The sequence below is a fragment of the Macaca nemestrina genome, chromosome 1, assembly GCF_043159975.1.
Source record: "Macaca nemestrina isolate mMacNem1 chromosome 1, mMacNem.hap1, whole genome shotgun sequence".
Classification (NCBI taxonomy): domain Eukaryota; kingdom Metazoa; phylum Chordata; class Mammalia; order Primates; family Cercopithecidae; genus Macaca; species Macaca nemestrina.
Window position 1 is genome coordinate 135821741 of NC_092125.1, and position 19614 is coordinate 135841354.

Genomic DNA, 19614 nt, shown 5'->3' on the forward strand with positions numbered 1-19614 from the left:
CTAATATGTATTCCTTCACTTATTTATATTGGAATTACTTTTTTTAGGAAAAAAATAAAGTTTTTACTAACATTAATTCTTATTGGAGTTAAACTGTGATTGGAGATACCTAGATTAAATAGACAGAAATGATAAACTTTTGCATTTTACCTATCATGTTTTTATTATTTAATCACAAACAAGTTAACACGTGTATGCCCTAAATCAGTGTTAATGAATATAAATATTTTTATTTTTGCAGTATTCTAAACCTAGAATTACAATAAGTAATTTAGCTAAAGCTAACAAATACTTTATTTTACCTTTTTTATTTGCAAGTAGTTTATGTTCAATTCTAATTTAATGTATATTAAAAATTCCTCTGCAAAAATGGGAGAAGAGACTTCATAAAATATTGTCATATGGAAATGAGCAGATAATAAAGATTATAGCTTTTCTTTGTCAAAAGGAGACTCAATATCTTTACTCTTTCATCAGGACATTGTGACAAATGTTTCCCCCAGAATCATCCGGGGAACCACCTCTGGCCCCATGTATGGTCCTGGACAAAGCTCCTTTCTGAATATTGAGCTCATCAGTGAGAAAACGGCTGCATATTGGTGTCAAAGTGTCACTGAACTAAAGGCTGACTTTCCAGACAACGTAAGTGTGATTTAACATCTAAAACAAGAGAATTGGCATAAGTTGGTGAATGTTTATTTAAACATCCAATTCATAGGCTTATAAATATTAATGTGTATATTTTATTAAAGAATCTGCCAGTTGCTTTGCTGATGCATAGAAAGATAAAAAAGAAAGAAAAGCTCAAGAACTCATAAAAATCCACACAATGTGAAGCTTTGTTATAAATGGGTGCCATGTAAGATGGAAGAAGTATCTACATAAGCAGAAGGAAGAGAAATGAAATACTCATTTTATTGAGTTGGTTTTCACTGTATGTGGCTGGTATTTATGAAGGTGATGACCTTAGGAAGAAATTGCAGACTATAAATCATTTTAAATATGAACCTGAGGCAGAAGCAGCATATCTTCCTATGAAGTTTATATTTTTTCAGTGGGAAATAATTCACCAAATAATTTTAGCACTCCTATACTAAATGAGTCAACTATCTTTTATAAAATATTTTTTTTTCTTTTAAAGAACCATGCATAAATATTGCAGTAAAATCAGGCTTAAATATAATAGATAATATTTTCTCTTCAATAGTCTGGTTAGAGTTATCCTTAATGTCATTCATGTATAATCCCTCTCCCTCCCACCTGCCTCTCCCACTTCCTATTTTTTTCCTACTCCCTCTCCCTCTTTCTCTCTCTCTTCCTTCCTCCCTTTTCCCCTCCCTCTTCCTCAATTCTCTGTCTCTTTCGAATACACACAACTTATATCTCTTTCTTTCATTCTTTCTTTCAATGAACTGGTAGTGAATGGAGGTTGAGATTTGAGACAATACGTGTGTTTATGTTATCAAAAATATTTTTCTACCTACACATGTCTTTCAAAGGCAAAAACAACACTCAAGTATACTAATGATATATTTTAAAATCTATTGAAACTGGTGAATGTTTGTCTACAAACTGATAAATTGCAAATTCTTACAAAGGAATATAGAAATCACACGATTGCCTTGCCCATCAAGTTTTTTTTTTCTGTTTTACATAGCTCTAATTATTTCAAAATTATCTCTTAATTTGAAATAAAATACATGCACATAGAACAAATATAATTTATCTTCCTCAAGACAGTCGTTTAGATGTGAAGGGAACTATCAAGACCCATCTAAAATCTCTAGTTTCTGCTTATTAGGAATCTTTCCCTTCCTGAACTTGTTGTGAAAATTATCCCTGTTTTCACATTATATAACATTCTATATAGGAGGTATGCTGAGCTATTTGTTTGTTAAAGGACCTACGTCTCTTGGGAAGCATTTCTCAGAATGATAAGGACAACAAAAAAGGTCAACTATAAAAAGAAATAATATGTTTGTAAACCTGATGTACAGTATTAAATACTCTGCCAGGTACTGAACATGCAACATAATAGTAATGGTAATAATATATTATGAACACTCATATAGCACTCACTCTGTGCTAGGCACTGTTACAAAAGTTTTATTTATTTTAAACTCATTTGATCTTTTTGAACAACCTTATGAGATAGGTAGTATTATTGTCTCTATTTCACTGATGAGGAAACTGAGGCACACAGAGATTAAATACCATGTCAATCATTACACACCTAATATATGGTGAAGCTAGAATTTGAACTTGAAATTTGTTTTTACCATCCATGCTTCTGTCTGATAACAATGTTCTCTGGTCCAGTGCATTTGCCTATGTTGTCCTTAAATATTGAGTATTACTTTTCTTTTTTTAACTAGAGATTGGGTACACCCCCAGCTCTGTAGTCCAGGCCAGACTACATTGGCGCCATCATGGCTCACTGCAGCCTTCAGCTCCTAGGTTCAAGTGATCCTCCCGCCTCAGCCTCCCAGGGCCTACAGGTGCCTGCCACCATGCCTGGCTAATTGTTTAATTTTTTGTAGAGATGAAGTCTCGCTATGTTGCCCAGGCTGGTCTTGAACTCCTGAACTCAAGCAGTCCTCCTACCTCAGCCTCCCAAAGTGCTGGGATTACAGGTGTAAGCCACTGTTCCCAGTCTAGTATTACATTTTAATGCCTCATGAGAATGGTATGAAATATAATTTCCCAAATACTGATTCAATAGTATCTAGATAAGCTAATGTGTCTGAAAAACAATATTTTCCTGGAAAATAACTCCTACCAATGGATTTTCTTAACTTCATGTGATACTTTTTCTCTTTTTTGGGTAGGAGTGAGTTGTAATAATGACCACCAAGAAATGACAGTAAGTGGACAAGAAAGCTGAGAGGAAACCCTTGTTTTGTGATTCTACAGTCAAGTAGAAAGAAGAGATGTAGTTAATATTCTTTTCAATTTCCCTGGTGATTATTTTCTTCTCTTATAATGCTTATTCTTGAGAAAACAATGCATAGTTTTCTTGTTTCTGATTCTTTCCCTATTTAGATTATACACATTTTTCTTTTTCTGTATTCCTAGAACTAATTTCTAGCATTTTTACTCCTCATATTGAAGATAACATTTTAAATACAATTAAAATGGCATTCCCATTTGAACCCATAGAAATATGTGTGTGTACCTAGATATTGTCATGCTGAGAGTAGACAGTCCCCCGCTGTTTTGGAATTATTCTGATGCGTTTGCCCAATGAGCTGAATGAAAGAAGGTGACCCTTCGTTTTCCAAGTTTAATTATCACTCTTGCTGGAGTTTTTTCACATCATTCTCGACTGCGTGGCTGCCACCTTTAATGACAGGGACTGGACAATTCAACCCACTGTGGCAGCTTCTAAGCAAAAGCTAACTTTTCTGATAAAAAGAATTGTGCTGGGTGTGGATATAGGTCAGCTAATATCACTAGCTAATGTCTCTGTTTCCAGAGAGGGTGAGCACCAGTTGACCATAAACCAGAGGAGACAGCTGATGAACTTCTTGAATGTAAAGGCAGAGAGACCTCTGAAATATATTGTGAGGGCTCATCTCTGAATTGTCACAGTTATACCAAAGCCTACATTCACACTAGACTTCTGCTTGGCTTTCAAGGTTTCCTTTTATTTATCTGTGAATTAAATTTGGCACATTGATCATTGTAGTGACAATTTATTACTGACTAAGAGCTTTTTGTTCCTAAGTTGAGATTCTGTAATGCTTGTTATTAAATGTACAGAATAACTAGGGCTTGCAGAAGTCAATTTTAAGTGAATCCTTTTATTCTCAATGCAAAATCTTTATGAATCATATATTTCAGGCTGAGGAAAAATTTTTTTTAACAAAAAATACATGCTACACTTTGAATGCACCGAATTAGGAAGCAAAGACTGAATTTTTTTTTATCATTTGTGGCAGCTAAAGTAGGAAGCAAAAGGTAGGGCTTCAGCAGTGAATCAGCTAGTGAAGATAGAAAAGGAAATGATGGCTTTGTTAGAGAAATTAATAAGGAAGAACAATTGATATGTAAATATACATCTATTACAATACACCTCATTTCTGTAGAAAACACTTTCTCAGTTAATTACTGAGAGATCAGCATTGTACATATTAGGTTCAAAGTGACTCCAAAGAAGTTGATCTACATCAGCACTCCTGAAGGTGCTTTACTGACAAATAGCCTCTAAATATTGAGTACTTAACCTTTTATGTGTACCATGGACTCCTTAGGCACTCTGGTGGAGCTTAGGAGCCTCTTTCCAGAATATTTTTGAAGGCATAAAACAAAATTCATAGGCTTACAAAGGATTCTCACTATCTCCCTTAAAATATACAATATAGCTATGTATGTGTGTATATATATATATATATATATTTTTTTTTTTTTTAAGGCACTAAGTAACAATCTAGTGGTGGGTCTAATAACTATTAAAATTTTGATGTCCTGGTGAGTATAAGTACTTGAGATTTCTGCAGCAACTCTACTGTGATTTTCTGTGACTTCTTTTGGTGCAAAGTGACAGATATCAATAGTGCCACTATGGTTTATTGCATTTGTTATCTTAAAAACATCAGACAATTGGCTGGGTGTGGTGGCTCACACCTGTAATCCCAGCACTTTGGGAGGCCAAGGCAGGCAGATCACTTGAGGTCAGGAGTTTGTGACCAGCCTGACCAACATGGTGAAACCCCGTCTCTACTGAAAATACAAAAAAATTAGTCGGGCTGGTGGCAGGTGCCTGTAATCCCAGCTACTCAGGAGCCTGAGGCAGGAGAATTGCTTGAACCCGGGAGGTGGAGGTTGCAGTGAGCCAAGATTACACCACTGCACTCCAGCCTGGGCCACAGGAGTGAAACTCAATCTCCAAAAGAAAAAAAAAATTAGGCAATTTATACATTTAGAAAGGAGAGCTTTATGTCTTAGAAAGTATTACTACCTATCGGCTAGGAAGCAGGCCGCTGGCCAAAGCCAGAGACAGAAACTTCAAGAGAAGAAGGGTGAGACAGGAATTTATGGTGAAGGGGTTGGCTAAGTATACACACTAGGTTATAAGAGAAGCTATGAATATTCATGAAGGGGCCTTAACATCTAAGTTATATATTAGGTTATATGAAAAGCTATGAATATTCATGAAGGGGCATTAACATCTAAGTTACATATTAGGTTATAGGAGAAGCTATGAATATTCATGAAGGGGTCTTAATGCATGTGTACTGAACAAACATCCGTGTTATATACATGTAATGTTCACTTTGCAGTGGAGATTTAACATTTGAAAGTATTACAGTTGGTCTCTATTCATCAAAAGGTGAAGCAGAGACATGAAGGCACTCAGTACACAGCCTCTATAAACTGGCCAGAGCCAGTCCATGGTTGGTAGTCCCTTATCAGGAGAAAGTTGCTAAAATCCATTTCTTGTCCAATCAAACCTGTAGTTATGACTTGTGGAACAGGGGAAGTCTGTCGGTGTCTGGTGATCAGTGAGCTGTAATTGTTTTTATATTGGTTATCTTGAGGCCAGCGCTTGTTTAACTGCCACAGAAAAGGAAAAAAAAATCCTTGTGGCACTGAGAATAGTTTATTCTTTAAGTGCAAAGGTGCTTGACTTTACCTTTGCCTGGCATGGCCTCAGGTCTCCTTTATAATTTGGTATCTTATTGACACAAAGAGTCCATTCTGTCTCACCTGGGGCCTGAGGGGCTTTGTTTTTAATTTATACATTCATGATTGAAAAATGCCAAAGTTTAGAAGATTGGTAAAAATAAAGGTCTACATGTTTTCTCACCCAAGTTTATGGATTTCTGTATTCTATAGTCTCTGGACCGCAGGTTAAGAACCTGTGTCCAGTAGCTCTCTATTCTGTTTGGATATTGGAATCTCCTGAGAAGCTTTAAAAAAGGTATTTATGGTTAGGCCCTATTCTGTTCAATCATTTCAGAAATCTCCATGGATACAATGAATATATGTGTGTGTGTGTATATATATATACACGTATGTATGTATGTGTGTATATGTGTGTGTATATACGTGTGTGTATTTTTTACAAAGTTAATCAATTGATCCTACTGCCTACACAGCTAGCATTATTTATGGCCCTTGCCCTATATTATTAAACATTCTTAAAACTCCTGTATCAGAACAATTTATTAAGAGCATTTTATATGTTTCAGGCACTGTGCTAAGGGCTTTATGTATCTGTGAAACAGAGATTTTTTTCCCCATTTTAACACATGATAAAACTGACATTTAGAGATATTGCATTGACTATCTTGGGTCACACAGCTAGTGAGTGAAAGCACTAGATCAGGAAGGCTTTCCATACACCTTGAAGAAATATTTCATTTGGCCCTAAGTAGCCTGAGAAATTAAGAATATATGTTATTCCAATCCTTCCTTTCCCACCCTCTTAAATGGGCATTCTTAAATATAAACTTTCACAAAAGAAACCAAATGATTTGACAAAGAAAGAAGTTATGTTATCAGCCAAGCATTGTCTTGCTCTGACTCCCAACTAAAGACATTCTATGGCCAGCTCTTAATGCTTTCTAGGATGTAGCTGTCTATAGAAAATAGGGTCAGTGGGACTCAATTTGGACTTGGATTTGAGCTGTTACCTGGCCTTATCTGAAATTCTATATTCCAAAATAGGGGAAGTCAGGGAACTGAGTCAAATTTAGGTGTCCTGCAAGCGAGGAGGATGCTTATTGCTTATTTGATGGGTGTATGTTGGCCCAGAGTCCCTGTACAGTCTTCCTGCCATCTCCATGAAGACTACCTCAGCAAAAGTAGACTTCCATTTCTTTGAAGTTTTTAAAGTTTCACTTATTAGAAATAGGGGGATTTTTGTTACTCACACAACTTGTTTAAAAAAATAAAATTTAATAACAGTTGAAACTATATCTGTTGTCAGGCCAGCAATGGCCAGTACAAGATAATTACTTTTGTTTCTTTTTTTTTTTTTTTTAATTATACTTTAAGTTCTAGGGTACATGTGCATAACCTGCGGGTTTGTTACATATGTATACTTGTGCCATGTTGGTAGGAACACTTTTCCACTGTTGGTGGGATTGTAAACTAGTTCAACCATTATGGAAAACAGTATGGCGATTCCTCAAGGATCTAGAACTAGAAGTACCATATGACCCAGCCCTCCCATTACTGGGTATATACCCAAAGGATTATAAATCATGCTGCTATAAAGACACATGCACATGTATGTTTATTGCAGCACTATTAACAATAGCAAAGACTTGGAATCAACCCAAATGTCCATCAGTGACAGACTGGATTAAGAAAATGTGGCACATATACTTTTGTTTCTTATCAAAGAACTTAGAGAGCATGAACGTCACCTTAGTTCTTTTGCCTTGTACCCCAAAGAGAATAGTCACAAAGAGAAATTTAAGAGTCTCTGTACTTAAGGGACTCCTCTTTTTCTCCCTCTGGAATTTTTTGAGCTTGTCAAGTCCTTGTTTCTGTTGATTTCTACACAGTCCCATGCTGATTTATTTTAAATAAATTAGGAAACTGCTGAAGCAGCTATTGAAGGGAAGACTAGTAAACCCCCAGGAAACAGTTCACTTTTTTGTACTAGAGCTTATGTAGTGATTTTCTGATATTCATGAATTCTAGAGTCAATATATACTTGCATCCCATCCTCCAGAAAGAAATTGCCAAACTTCAGGGCAAATTTTAACTCAGATTATCTAGTGACATTATTTTGTGGACCTTTAAAAATATTCTTCTAATTTACAAAAAAAAATAAGAATATATCATAATAGTAGTGGAAATTTAAAATGAGTGGTTAGGAGTGAAAACATCCATGACCACTTATCCTAACAAAACTCTGTTTTTCTAGAGTTATTGTAGTCTAGGAACTAAAGGCAGAGGGCTTAGAGTCAGAACAGATTTGAATCTCAATATCTCCTCTGAGTTGCTTTTTATGACACCCTCAGCCTCAATTCCTCATCTGTGTGACCCTCAGAGGTGGCTGTAAACATTGTGAAAGATTGTGTATAACATTTCAATACATGGTAATTATTCACTACCATAAATTAGATTGCATAGAATATTTGTGCATTTGGTTTTTATCCCTACTTTTAAAATAATATTTTTTATATGTTGTGAAAGGGAGATTTGGCAAGTCAAAGGTAACAGCATGTGTATAGCTTTTAAGGTGTATTGCCCAATTGATTTTCAAAAACTTGGTGAACTAGTGGTTTTATACAAAAAACTTCATTTCAGAAATAGTTACCAATTTAAAAATTAAACATTAACTGACTAAATATATTTTTCAGTGATTCCTTCAATTTGAGCTCATTGTATGTCCTGGTATCATGTAAGTTTTTGGACTATTTGTCTAATGTTTTATTTACTATACTCTCATGCTTTAATATCATTCATTCATTTCACTTAACAGTTTCTCATTAAAGCACTTAAATAGTGACAACTATTTTCTTGGTATCAGCATAGAAGCAGAGAAAAAAAATAAAATATATGTAATTTCACAAAACAAAGGTAGCAAAAAATGAATCAGAATATGTAATATGGCTCACAGTTCTCTGATTAGTTTACGACTCCACATAGCCAAGTATTTTCTTGACATAGGACATTTGTAGTTCTTTAAAATAAAATGTTAGTGCATCCTAGATGGAAATGGAGACTGGATTTACCCTCCCAATGGAAACAACAACAACAGAAATCTTAGAAAATACATGAAACAACAGCTTTTAAGACCTGGAACATCAGGCAATAAAGGAGAGTGGTCACTGATAGACAGAAAACAAAGGACTTGCCCCAGACCCTGAGTTGAGGAGATGGAGCAAGTGGCTAGAATTCACAAGATAAAGTACCAGAAAGCAGAGAGCTGCATGAAGAGAATTCCAGAGATCTGCAGGTTTTCTCTTGAGTATGCAGCAGAGTACAGATCAGCTCATGCATGTGAGTAAACAAAGAGACTGGAAAAAAGGATGAATGACATGGACTACTCCTTGGTTCTTACATATATCTGGGAATAGTGACTGTTCTTGCCAGCCCGACTGGAAAACCCTATGACCACAAGCATTGAAGTAGAATATAAATAAGACTCTTAATTAAGTATTGGGAAATAATTAGCCCTAGGCTGAGCACTGCTTTGGTCGTGCCCAGCAAATGTTAAAGGTGAGATCTGAAAGGATCAGCGTGTTTCCATATAACTTAACTGCAACTCAAAACAAAGCTGAAGAATATTTATAAGAATACAGAAATACCTAGTACCAAACAAGATAGGATTCACAATATCCAGCATTCAATAAAAAAATTACCTGTTATGTAAATAAGTAGAAAAACATAAGCCATTATAGGAGGAAAATTAATAGATTAAAACCATCCTAGAACTGATAAGATGTTAGAATTAGCAGACAAGTACAATAAAGTGGTTATTTTAATTATATTCCTTACGTTCAAAAAGCTAAGACATGGAAGATAGATAAAAGATCTAAATAAAACCTCCAGAAATGAAAACTACAATGAATAAGATGAAAGGTACACTGGAAGCTATGAACAGCACATAAAGCATTGCATAAGAAATGATTAGTAACCTTAAAAATATAATAATAAAAGCTATCCAAAATCACACACACACACACACACACACGCACACGCACACACACAGAGAGAGAAATAAACATACCATCAGGGAGCTGGTGCCAATAAGTGGCCTAATATATGTGTAATTAGAGTTCCCAAAGGAAATTGTGGAAATACAGAAAACAATTTCAAGAAATAATAGTGCAAAGCTTCCACTTTTGCCTAAAACTGCAAACCCCCCAAAACACCCCTCCACAAAAAAAAAAAAAAAACAAGAAACTTTATCAACTCCAAACATAAGAAACATTAAGAAAACTATACCAGGCAGTATAATGTAATCATATTAATTAAACCAGTGATAAAGAGAAAATCTTAAAAGCAGCCATAGAATAAAGACATGCTCTGTACAGAGAAACACATATAACAGTTACTTGTCAGAAACAATCTAAGCTACAAGACAGAGGGGCAACATCTCTGATGTATTGAAAGAAGAAAAGGACAAATATCAACCTAGATTTCAAAATCCAGCCACATACCTTTTAAAAATATAAGTGAAATAAATAATTTTTCAAGCACAATAAAAGGAGGTCTACACTACATAATGTTAAACTATTTTAGGCAGATGGAATATGATGCCAGGTCAAACTGTGGTTCTATACAAAGGAATAAAGACCACCAGAATTTGTAACTACATGAGTAAATATATGATGTTTTCCCATTAACTAACTCAGTTTAGAAGAAAATATGTTGTTTAAACAAAAAAATAATATAACGTGGGGGTTATAGCATATATAAAGCTAAATGTATGAGTATAGTAGAAAAGTTGTGAGGGAAGAGATGGAAATATACTACTTTATGGTTCTAACAGCTTTTATAAAGTTTTCTATTACTTGGACGTAGGCTGTGATCATTCAAAGATGCTCTAAGAGTATCTTAAAGATACTCTAAAACAATCACTAAAATAATGCTGCAAAGAGTTATGGCCAAAAAACCAATAAATATATAATGGAATAATAAAAACTACTTAATCCAAAAGCAAGCAGAAGAAGAGGAAAGATGAATAAAAAAGAGACAAGACAAATAGAAACCATATAGTATATAGATGAGAGAGTTAAACCTAACCATTCAATAATCTCATGAAAAATGTAAATAGTCTTAAGCACCCCTCAAGGGCAGAGATTTTCAGATTGGATTTTTTTTTTTCTTTTTTCTTTTTTTTGAGATGGAGTCTCGCTTTGTCGCCCAAGCTGGAGTGCAGTGGCTGTATCTCAGCTCACTGCAAGCTCCGCCTCCCGGGTTCACGCCATTCTCCTGCCTCAGCCTCCCGAACAGCTGGGACTACAGGCGCCTGCCACCTCTCCTGGCTAGTTTTTTTTTTTTGTATTTTTTAGTAGAGACGGGGTTTCACCGTGTTAGCCAGGGTGGTCTCGATCTCCTGACCTTGTGATCCGCCCGTCTCGTCCTCCCAAAGTGCTGGGATTACTGGCTTGAGCCACCACGCCCGGCCTGGATTTTTTTTTTTTTTTTTTTTTTTTTAAGAGGGAGTTTCACTTTTTTTGCCCAGGCTGGAGTGCAATAGTGTGATATCAGCTCACCACAACCTTCGCCACCTGGGTTCAAGGCCTGAGCCTCCCAAGTAGCTGGGATTACAGGCATGCGTCTCCTCGCCCGGCTAATTTTGTATTTTTAGTAGAGACAGGGTTTCTCCATGTTGGTCAGGCTGGTCTTGAACTCCTGACCTCAGGTGATCCCCCTGCCTCGGCCTCCCAAAGTGCTGCGATTACAGGCGTGAGCCACTGCTCCTGGCCTTCAGATTGGATCTTTAAAAGGTAAGGTCAATTGTATGCTGCTTATAATAAATGAGTTTAAGTATAAAGACATAAATAGAAGAAAATTGAAGCAATCAAATAATACATATTCCCTGCTAACTGTCATCCAATAAAACATGCTATATTTGTATTTATATTTGTCTGCTATTAAGCAGGCAAAGTAGATATAAAAGCAAGGAATACTTCCAGAGGCAAAAAAAAATAGATTATTTTATGATGACGAAAGAGTCATTTCTTCCGATAACAATCCTAGGTATTTATGCATTTAATAACAGAACATCAAAATACATGAAGCAAAACCAATAGAACTGTAAGGAAAAATGGAAAAAACCACAATTACAGTTGGGGATTTCCATACCTTACTGTCAATAAGCAATAAAACTGCCAGGCACAGTGTCTCACACCTGTAATCCCAACACTTTAGGAGGCCAAGATAGGAGGATTGCTGAGCCTAGGACTTTGAGACCAACCTGGGCAATGTAGTGAGATTCCTTCTCCATTAAAAAAAAAAAAAAAGGAATAAGATAATAGTCAGGCTATCAAATATTTGAAAAATGCTGTCAACCAACTTATCTAATTGGCATGTATAGAACATACTATTGAATGGCAATAGAATACAGTCTTTCCAAATACATAAACAATATTTAGTAAGATAGCTAGACCATATTATTGGCCATAAAATAAGTCTCAATAATTTTAAATCATTTCACATCATACAAAGTATATACTCTGACCACAGTAGAATTAGATTAGTAATCAATGACAGGAACTTATTTGGAAAAGTCTCAAATACTTAGAAAATAGACTTCTAAATAACCCTTGGATCAAAGAAAAAATCATAAAGAAATTAGAAATTACCTTGAACTAAATGGAACTTAAAATACACCATGTCAAAATTTGTGTGCCATAAAAGCATTATTCATCGGGAAATTTATAGTACCAAATGCATATATCAAAATGAAAAAAGTCTCAAGTTAATGACCTACATTTTTACTTTAAAAACTAGAAAAAGAGCAGTTTAAACCCAAAGTAAATAAAATAAATGATATAATAAATATCAGAGTGGGAAAGCAGTGAAATTGGAAAAAGAAAAATAATAGAGAAAATCAATGAAGGTAAAGCTGATTCCTTGAGAGGACCAAAAATATTGACCAAACTTTAGCCAGACTGATCAGGAAACAAAAAGAAGAAACACAGATTAACAATATAGAAAATGAGAGATATAGCATCACTGCATATTCTACAGATACTAAAAGGAAAATAACATCATATTATGAGCAACATTATGTAAATGAATCAAATTAAGTGAACTGGACAATTTCCTTGAAGGACACAAACTATAAAAGCTTATTCAAGAGACAATAGATAACATTAGAGAAAATAAAACTTCAGGCCCTGATTGTTTCACAAGTAGACTCGCTAAACTATTTAGAAAAGAATAGTGCCAGTTCTATACATACCTTTCAGAAATGTAAAATAGATGGAATACTTCTCAACACATTCTATGGGCAACACCCTAATACCACAACTAGAGAAAGACAGTACAAGAAAAGAAAACTGAGGACCTCATGAACACAGATGCAAGAATTCTAAACAAATGTTAACAAATCAAAGTCAACAATATATAATAAAAATGCATCATCACCAAATGAGGCATGTCCTAGGAACTCCAGGTAGGGTTAGTATTTGAAAGTAACATAGTTCATATGTTATAAACTAAATAGTGATAATCATCAGAAAATATATTATCTCAATAAGCCCAATAGAAAAAAATTTTGAAAAAATTAAAAATCTATTTCTAGTTAAAATGGAAAACATCTCAGCAAACTAATAGTAGGAAAATTCCTTAACTTGATGAAGGGCATGTACAACGAAGCCTATAACTAATATCATACTAAATAGTGAAAGACTGTATGCTTTGCTCCTAAGTGAAATAAGGATATCTGCTTTCACCAACTTCTATTCCACATTGTGCTAGAGATTCTGCCCTGTCCAATTAGAAGAAAAAAATAAGACTGCAAAGGAAGAAGTAAAACTGTAGAAAATCCATGGAATATACCAAAGAAATAAACAACCAAAAAACATCACTTAATTTACAGGAACAGGCAGATAGCCCACAAGCTGTTGTTTTTAGATTTTATTATTATTATTATTATAGTAAAACACCATCATTACTGCGACGTTTGCCATTCCCTTAATTTTTGCACCTGAGATAAATACCTAACTTGCCTATCCTAGATTTGGCCCTGTCAAAATACTTTATATAATCAGTGAGTTTGGCAAGGTTGCAGGATATAAGATTACCTTGTAAAAATTAATTGTATTTTTATATGCAAGCAATAAACAACTGGAAATTGAAATAAATATATCATTTACAGTAGCAGCAAATCATGAAATACCTACAGATAAATCTGACAAAAGATGTGAAAGACAAGAACACTGAAAACAGCAATACATTTCTGAGAGAAATTAAAGACAACCTAATAAATGGAAGAATATACTGTATTCATAGATCAGAGGGGCCGCTATTGTTAAGATGCCAAGTCTTCCCATTTCTATCTATGGATAAAGTGCAATCCCAATCAAAATATTAGCAAACCTTTTTCGTGGAGTTTGACAAGCTGATCATGAAATTCATATGGAAGTGCCAAGGACTTACAAAACAACTCATAAAGAACAAAGTTGGAAGTCTAAAACTTTCTGATATCAAGATATGTTAAAATTACAGTAATCAGATAGTCTGGTGTTGGCATAAAGCTAGGCAAATAGATTAATGTGGCAGAATAGAGAGTCCTACAAACAACCCACAAATTATTTATATGAACAACTGATTTTTGATAAAGATGCAAAAAGGCAATTCAGTGGACAAAATATAGTCTTTTCAGCAAATATGCTGGAAAAATTGGGTATTCTTACGCTACAAGAAAGTAAGCCTTGATTCAGATCTCACATGATATATAAAAGTTAACTTAAAATACCCATAGACCTAAATGAGAAATCTAAAGCTATAAAACTTTTTGAAGAAAAAAAAGAGGAAAACTTTTGACCTTTGCTAGGTAAATATTTTTCAGAAACCTACCAAAATTACTGCCTTTGAAAGAGGAAAAAAAAAATGAAACGTGATTTGATACAAATTAAAAACATTTCCTCTTCAAACTCATTATAAAGAAATATGAAAATACAGATGACAAACTGAAAGAAAATAGTTGCAAATCATATATCTGATACAGTACTTTGGCAGGTTTATTTTAGAAAGTTAAACATATACCCATCATATGACCCAGATATTTCACTTTTAGATATATACCCAAGAGAAAACAAAACATGTATCTATACAAAGACTTGTACGAGAATGTTCATAGAAGTTTTATTTGTAACAACAACAACAACAACAACAACAAAAACCTGGGACCAACTCGTATTTTCATCAACTGAAAAGGTAAACAAATTATGATATTTCATACTATGAAATATCACTTAGCAATAAAAAGAATGAACTATTATACATACAACAAAATGGATTAATCTCAATATAATTATTTTGAGTGAACGAATCCAGATTCAAAAAAAAAATCTCACAAAAATACATGTATTATTATGTCGTCCTAAAACTTTGGAAAATGTGAACTGATCTGTAGTGACACAAAGTAAATTAATGGTTGCCTCATGGACAGAGGGGTTACGAGTGGGAGAGAGGAGTTATAAAGAGTCACATGGAAACTTTTGGGTAAAATAGATATGTTCATTATCTTGATTGTGATAATGGTCTCAAAGTATTACATATGTCAAAATTTATAAAATTGTATACTTTTAAGTATGTATAATTTATTGTATACCTTATATAATGATTTATTATTTTATACTTTATATAACATATATAGAATTATGCTTCCATAAATCTGCTTAAAAATTAGTTTAACTTAAAATTATTATAGCTCTTTTCCTGGAATGCATCTTGGGAATTACTTTTAGGTTGGGTTGAATCGCTAAAGCCTGGCTACCTAGCTCTTCAGTCCCTACCCGACTCTTCAAGACACCAGTCAATTAACACCCTCTAGCATTTTGATCATCCTCACTTTGATACTGAGTCATGGGAATTAACATGAAGTTAAAAATGACCTTATATAGTATTAAGAAATAAAAGAAATATTGGTCGGATTTTTAAGCTTTGGCTTTGCTGAAGATTAAAATGCTGGTGGTTCATGTCATTCAGTAAAAGAAGAATCTTGAGAAAATCCATCAAACCTTTTAAAAGAGTCATTATACAGCATTACTGGCTACAACATACTCTTTCTCAAATTCCCCTTCATTTTGTAATTTGTCAGGCTGCCTTTTGGGTGAGAGTATTGTCTTTCCAGGTTGGAAGTATAGCATCTAACACACTGAACCGTGTGAAAGAGACCCTAGGGATGGCAATGATGCAGTGAATGTAGATTCCTTCTTGGTATAAACTAGCTCATGAGAGAGGCAATGGAAACAATTTATAAATCACATATGTTTGTCACATACCCAGTTCATGTCAAAAAATGAAAATAAAATTCATATTCAAAGAGCTGAAGAGCTTTGTTCAGTAGGCTCGCTTACTTAATACCAGTTTAGTAATATTTCATAACAATTGGTGTTGAGATCTCAACTCTAATGTCATCTTACTTAGTATCAATTTGGTACTATTTCATAAAAATCAGTGTTGAGAACTCAACTCTAATGCAATCTTCTCTTAAAGGACCGGGGAAAGAAGGAGAAAGAAAGGATAATGTGAAACCTGTAACAATTATCTTCCTCCTACTTATACCCTCAAGTCTTTAAAATGTACCTTTTTTTTTGTCTCAAAGGGCCCATTTAATCTGCTAATTTGTAAGCAATTTTAGAAAAATGCACAACTGTTTTATGAGAGGTTTAAATGTAGGAGGCAATATAAAGTTTTTATTTTGCAGAATATGCTACAAGTATACGTGCTGCATTAGCTTTGTTACAAACTATTCGTTTCATTTTACTCTTTTTGGGGCTTATTGATAACTGTATTTTTTTTCTCCCCCAGCTTCCTTTTTTGCCAGTAGCTAGTTTATACTTTTACATTGTACCCTACAGGGAATACTCTTTAGATATTTATTTTTCACAAAGAACTAATTTCACATTTCCCCCTGAGGTCTTCTAAGATATTTACTTGAAAGCATCCTCTTTATTGTTTAAAATAGCTTTTAAAAAACAAATACTTAACACATTATTGTTTTAAAGGTTCATGTACTGTATTTTAATGACTGCTTTTCTTTTTTAATCGTTATTTCTGGTTAGGTAATTGATTCAGTTTAAACTATATCTGTGATCCACAAATATGATCCAATTAATTGTAAATCAATTAAGAAGAGACTGTTCATGGGAGACATTGGAATACTAGCTTAATCACCAGGCAAACCAGACATCCTTAAAATAAGATAAATGAAGAATACTTTGATATAGCAGTTAAATGTGTATAATGAACTCTCTAATTTACTGAAAATTTTACTCTTTGGGATATGTCTTCATTTTAATAACCAAAATTTATAAAAGTACAAATTAGAATGAGGGCCATTTTGGTAAGAATATAGACTAAAACAGGTAACTAATAGTCATCCATTTTAATAGGAGGCAGGGAAGAATCAGTGAATGAAATTTGTTGGTAAAGATGTAACCATATTTTTACCAATCTCTTCAACCTTTCTACCAGTGTATTTCATAACCATGTTAGAGAGAAAAGGTACGATTTTTTAAAAAGGAGCAAGGAAGAAGAAGAAGAAAAGGAATATACTTTGACAATGAGCCTTTTCCCCAAAGCAAACTGATTCTTAAGGAAAATAGAAGAAACAAGAATTGACAAAGGGGTTTTACAAATTGAAAACATAACAATTTCTTAATTTTGTATAGTCATTTATAGAATACAGATGTGTATTTCTCTGAATTGATCTCACAATAACCTCACAAAAAAGATATGAATATCATCTCGATCGCATAAGACTGATATCTGGATGAAGGTAAGGAATTTCCTGAGGATAGTTTTTAAATAGTAAGCGGTAGAAATTCAAATTGATAACAGAACATCTGACCACACAGTCCCCACTGTTCTACTAAGAAACTATATTATCTTAAATAAAACTATGCATATATACTTACTCACAATAAAAAGATTGTTTTTTAAAGCCAAACATGAGATTATTTAGAATTATCTATGAATGATTTACTTTTCTTTTTCACCTGGATTTTCATTTCCTTCGGTGGAGGTGCTAATGAGCAGAGAAATGGGAAAGGTAATCAGCCAGAGGGAAGAGAAGAATCAAAGACCTAGATAATTCACAAACTGGAAAATGAGCTCCTAACTAATCAAGACTGGATTGTAAATAGGATAGAAAGAATTTATGCATCCCTGGTATTAGCCTGAATAGCATTTGTACCCAATCCAAGGAAAGTATTTGTGAATTTCACAGTTGGCTATTTTTTCTCCCTCTGAGATTCTTTTCCTGAACTAATTATCCATTATGTACATGAAGCAAAAAAATAACTTATCATTAAAGTCATTTTTGAGGTAGATATTTCACTTTGCATGTTGTTAAAATGCCTAGAGCTTTAATAAGGAATGAGTTAATTTTATTAATACATCTTCTTTGGGGAGTTTCTGATCTATATACTGATCAGCCAAAAGGAAATTTTCTGTAATATTTTATTCATGCAAAATTTAGGGAAGTAACCAGATTGACTAATCTTTCCATAATAAATAATTTAATTTAACTTTGTGCTGCTTTTTGCATTTTAATTTTTTCATAATGTGTCCTTTAAAACCTTCAATATTAAAATGATCAGTGACTGTTTTGTGCCTGATTTAGTTTAAATTGTAAATTTACTTATGGCTCTTGGGTTACAAAGTATGGGTGGGGCGATGTCTTAATATAGGAAATGAACACAATTATAGGCTGGAATGGCTATGTGTACAATAAGTTTTTAAATAAATTACTGGAAACTGTAGCAATCAATATGAGAAATGACATATAACCATATAACAGTAATTATTACTGTTACCTCGACTGTAATTATTCCTCAAATGCTTTACATTTCATATATTTTCATACATACTATTCAACTGCACAGTTGTATGAAATGTTTTATGACTCACAGTTGTTGCCTAATCTCTTGCTTAAAACCTTCCAAGGCCTTTCCAACTCAAACGCAGACTACTAGGATAATAGATGCCATATGGTTAGGTTATGGCTGTGAAATTCAGGCAGGACTTCTGCTTCTAGTAAGGATGTGGAAAGCTATGAGAGATTATTACTCCTACCCTAATAACCATAACAAAAGAGATAAGCCACAAAATTAGACTTTTAAAAAACTTACCTGAAATCTGAAAATGCAAATAAACCTAAATGAACTAAATTTCAGAAAGTGACAAGGAGAGCAGAAACTCATGACTGCTTTGCTCCCCAGAGAAATGGTGAAAGGAAGATGTCACCATAGAGACACCAGTTAAAATTGTAAAGAACTTTTAATGAATGTGTTTGGAGTTGCATGATGTGTGAGATCTCCAACAAACCCAGGCACAGACCATCTCTGACTCACCAACCAACTGTCTCATGGGACTTCACTGAATTGTCAACCAAATGTAAAGCCAAGGCAGCCAAGCTGAGAGAGATCCCCCCTAAGGCAAGCAGGACCTCCTCCAGTTAAAAGGGGTCTGCTGAAGGCTAAGGCAGGGAAAAAGCCTTGAGAGAAATCCCCCCAGCGCATTCCAGGCCTTCACTAGTTGTACTGCAGTGACTCTTTGGAAGGCTAGAGGAAGGGAAGATCAGTAGAAAGATACCCTGAAGCACAAAAAGCCATGGTGAAACTAGAGAACAGAGAGAACTCCCGAGCAACCCAAAAACCTAGGAGCTGACCTGTAAAGCAGCAAGAGATATCCCTTGGTTCAGAAAGTTGCTTACTGGACTAACAATAAATTAAGAGATTCTAGAGTCTTTCTGGGACTCAAGTCCCAAGTCCTGCTGAAGAGAAGGTTCTGCTTTCAACACATTTGAAGGCAATGAAGAACCGAATCTAACTAAAGCCACGGCACAACCCAGACTTGGCTTAACTATAGACTTAATCCACTCAGTCTCATAATTAGCAGCCTGGTAAGAGAAGTGGTGTACCCTTTTCTGGGGATGGCTATTATTTCTGTAAATTTCTATTG

General features: G+C 34.3%; 1 protein-coding gene across 6 annotated transcripts in view; it reads left to right on the forward strand.

The window, feature by feature from the left end:
* Positions 1–19614, forward strand: part of LOC105485445 (dihydropyrimidine dehydrogenase) — an 875814-nt gene that overhangs the window by 494442 nt on the left and 361758 nt on the right. For all 6 annotated transcript variants that reach the window (XM_011747801.2, XM_024793997.2, XM_071074657.1 and 3 more), the window contains one exon: positions 478–642. In XM_011747801.2, the coding sequence (XP_011746103.2) occupies positions 478–642 (165 nt within the window). The remainder of the gene's footprint in view (positions 1–477; positions 643–19614) is intronic.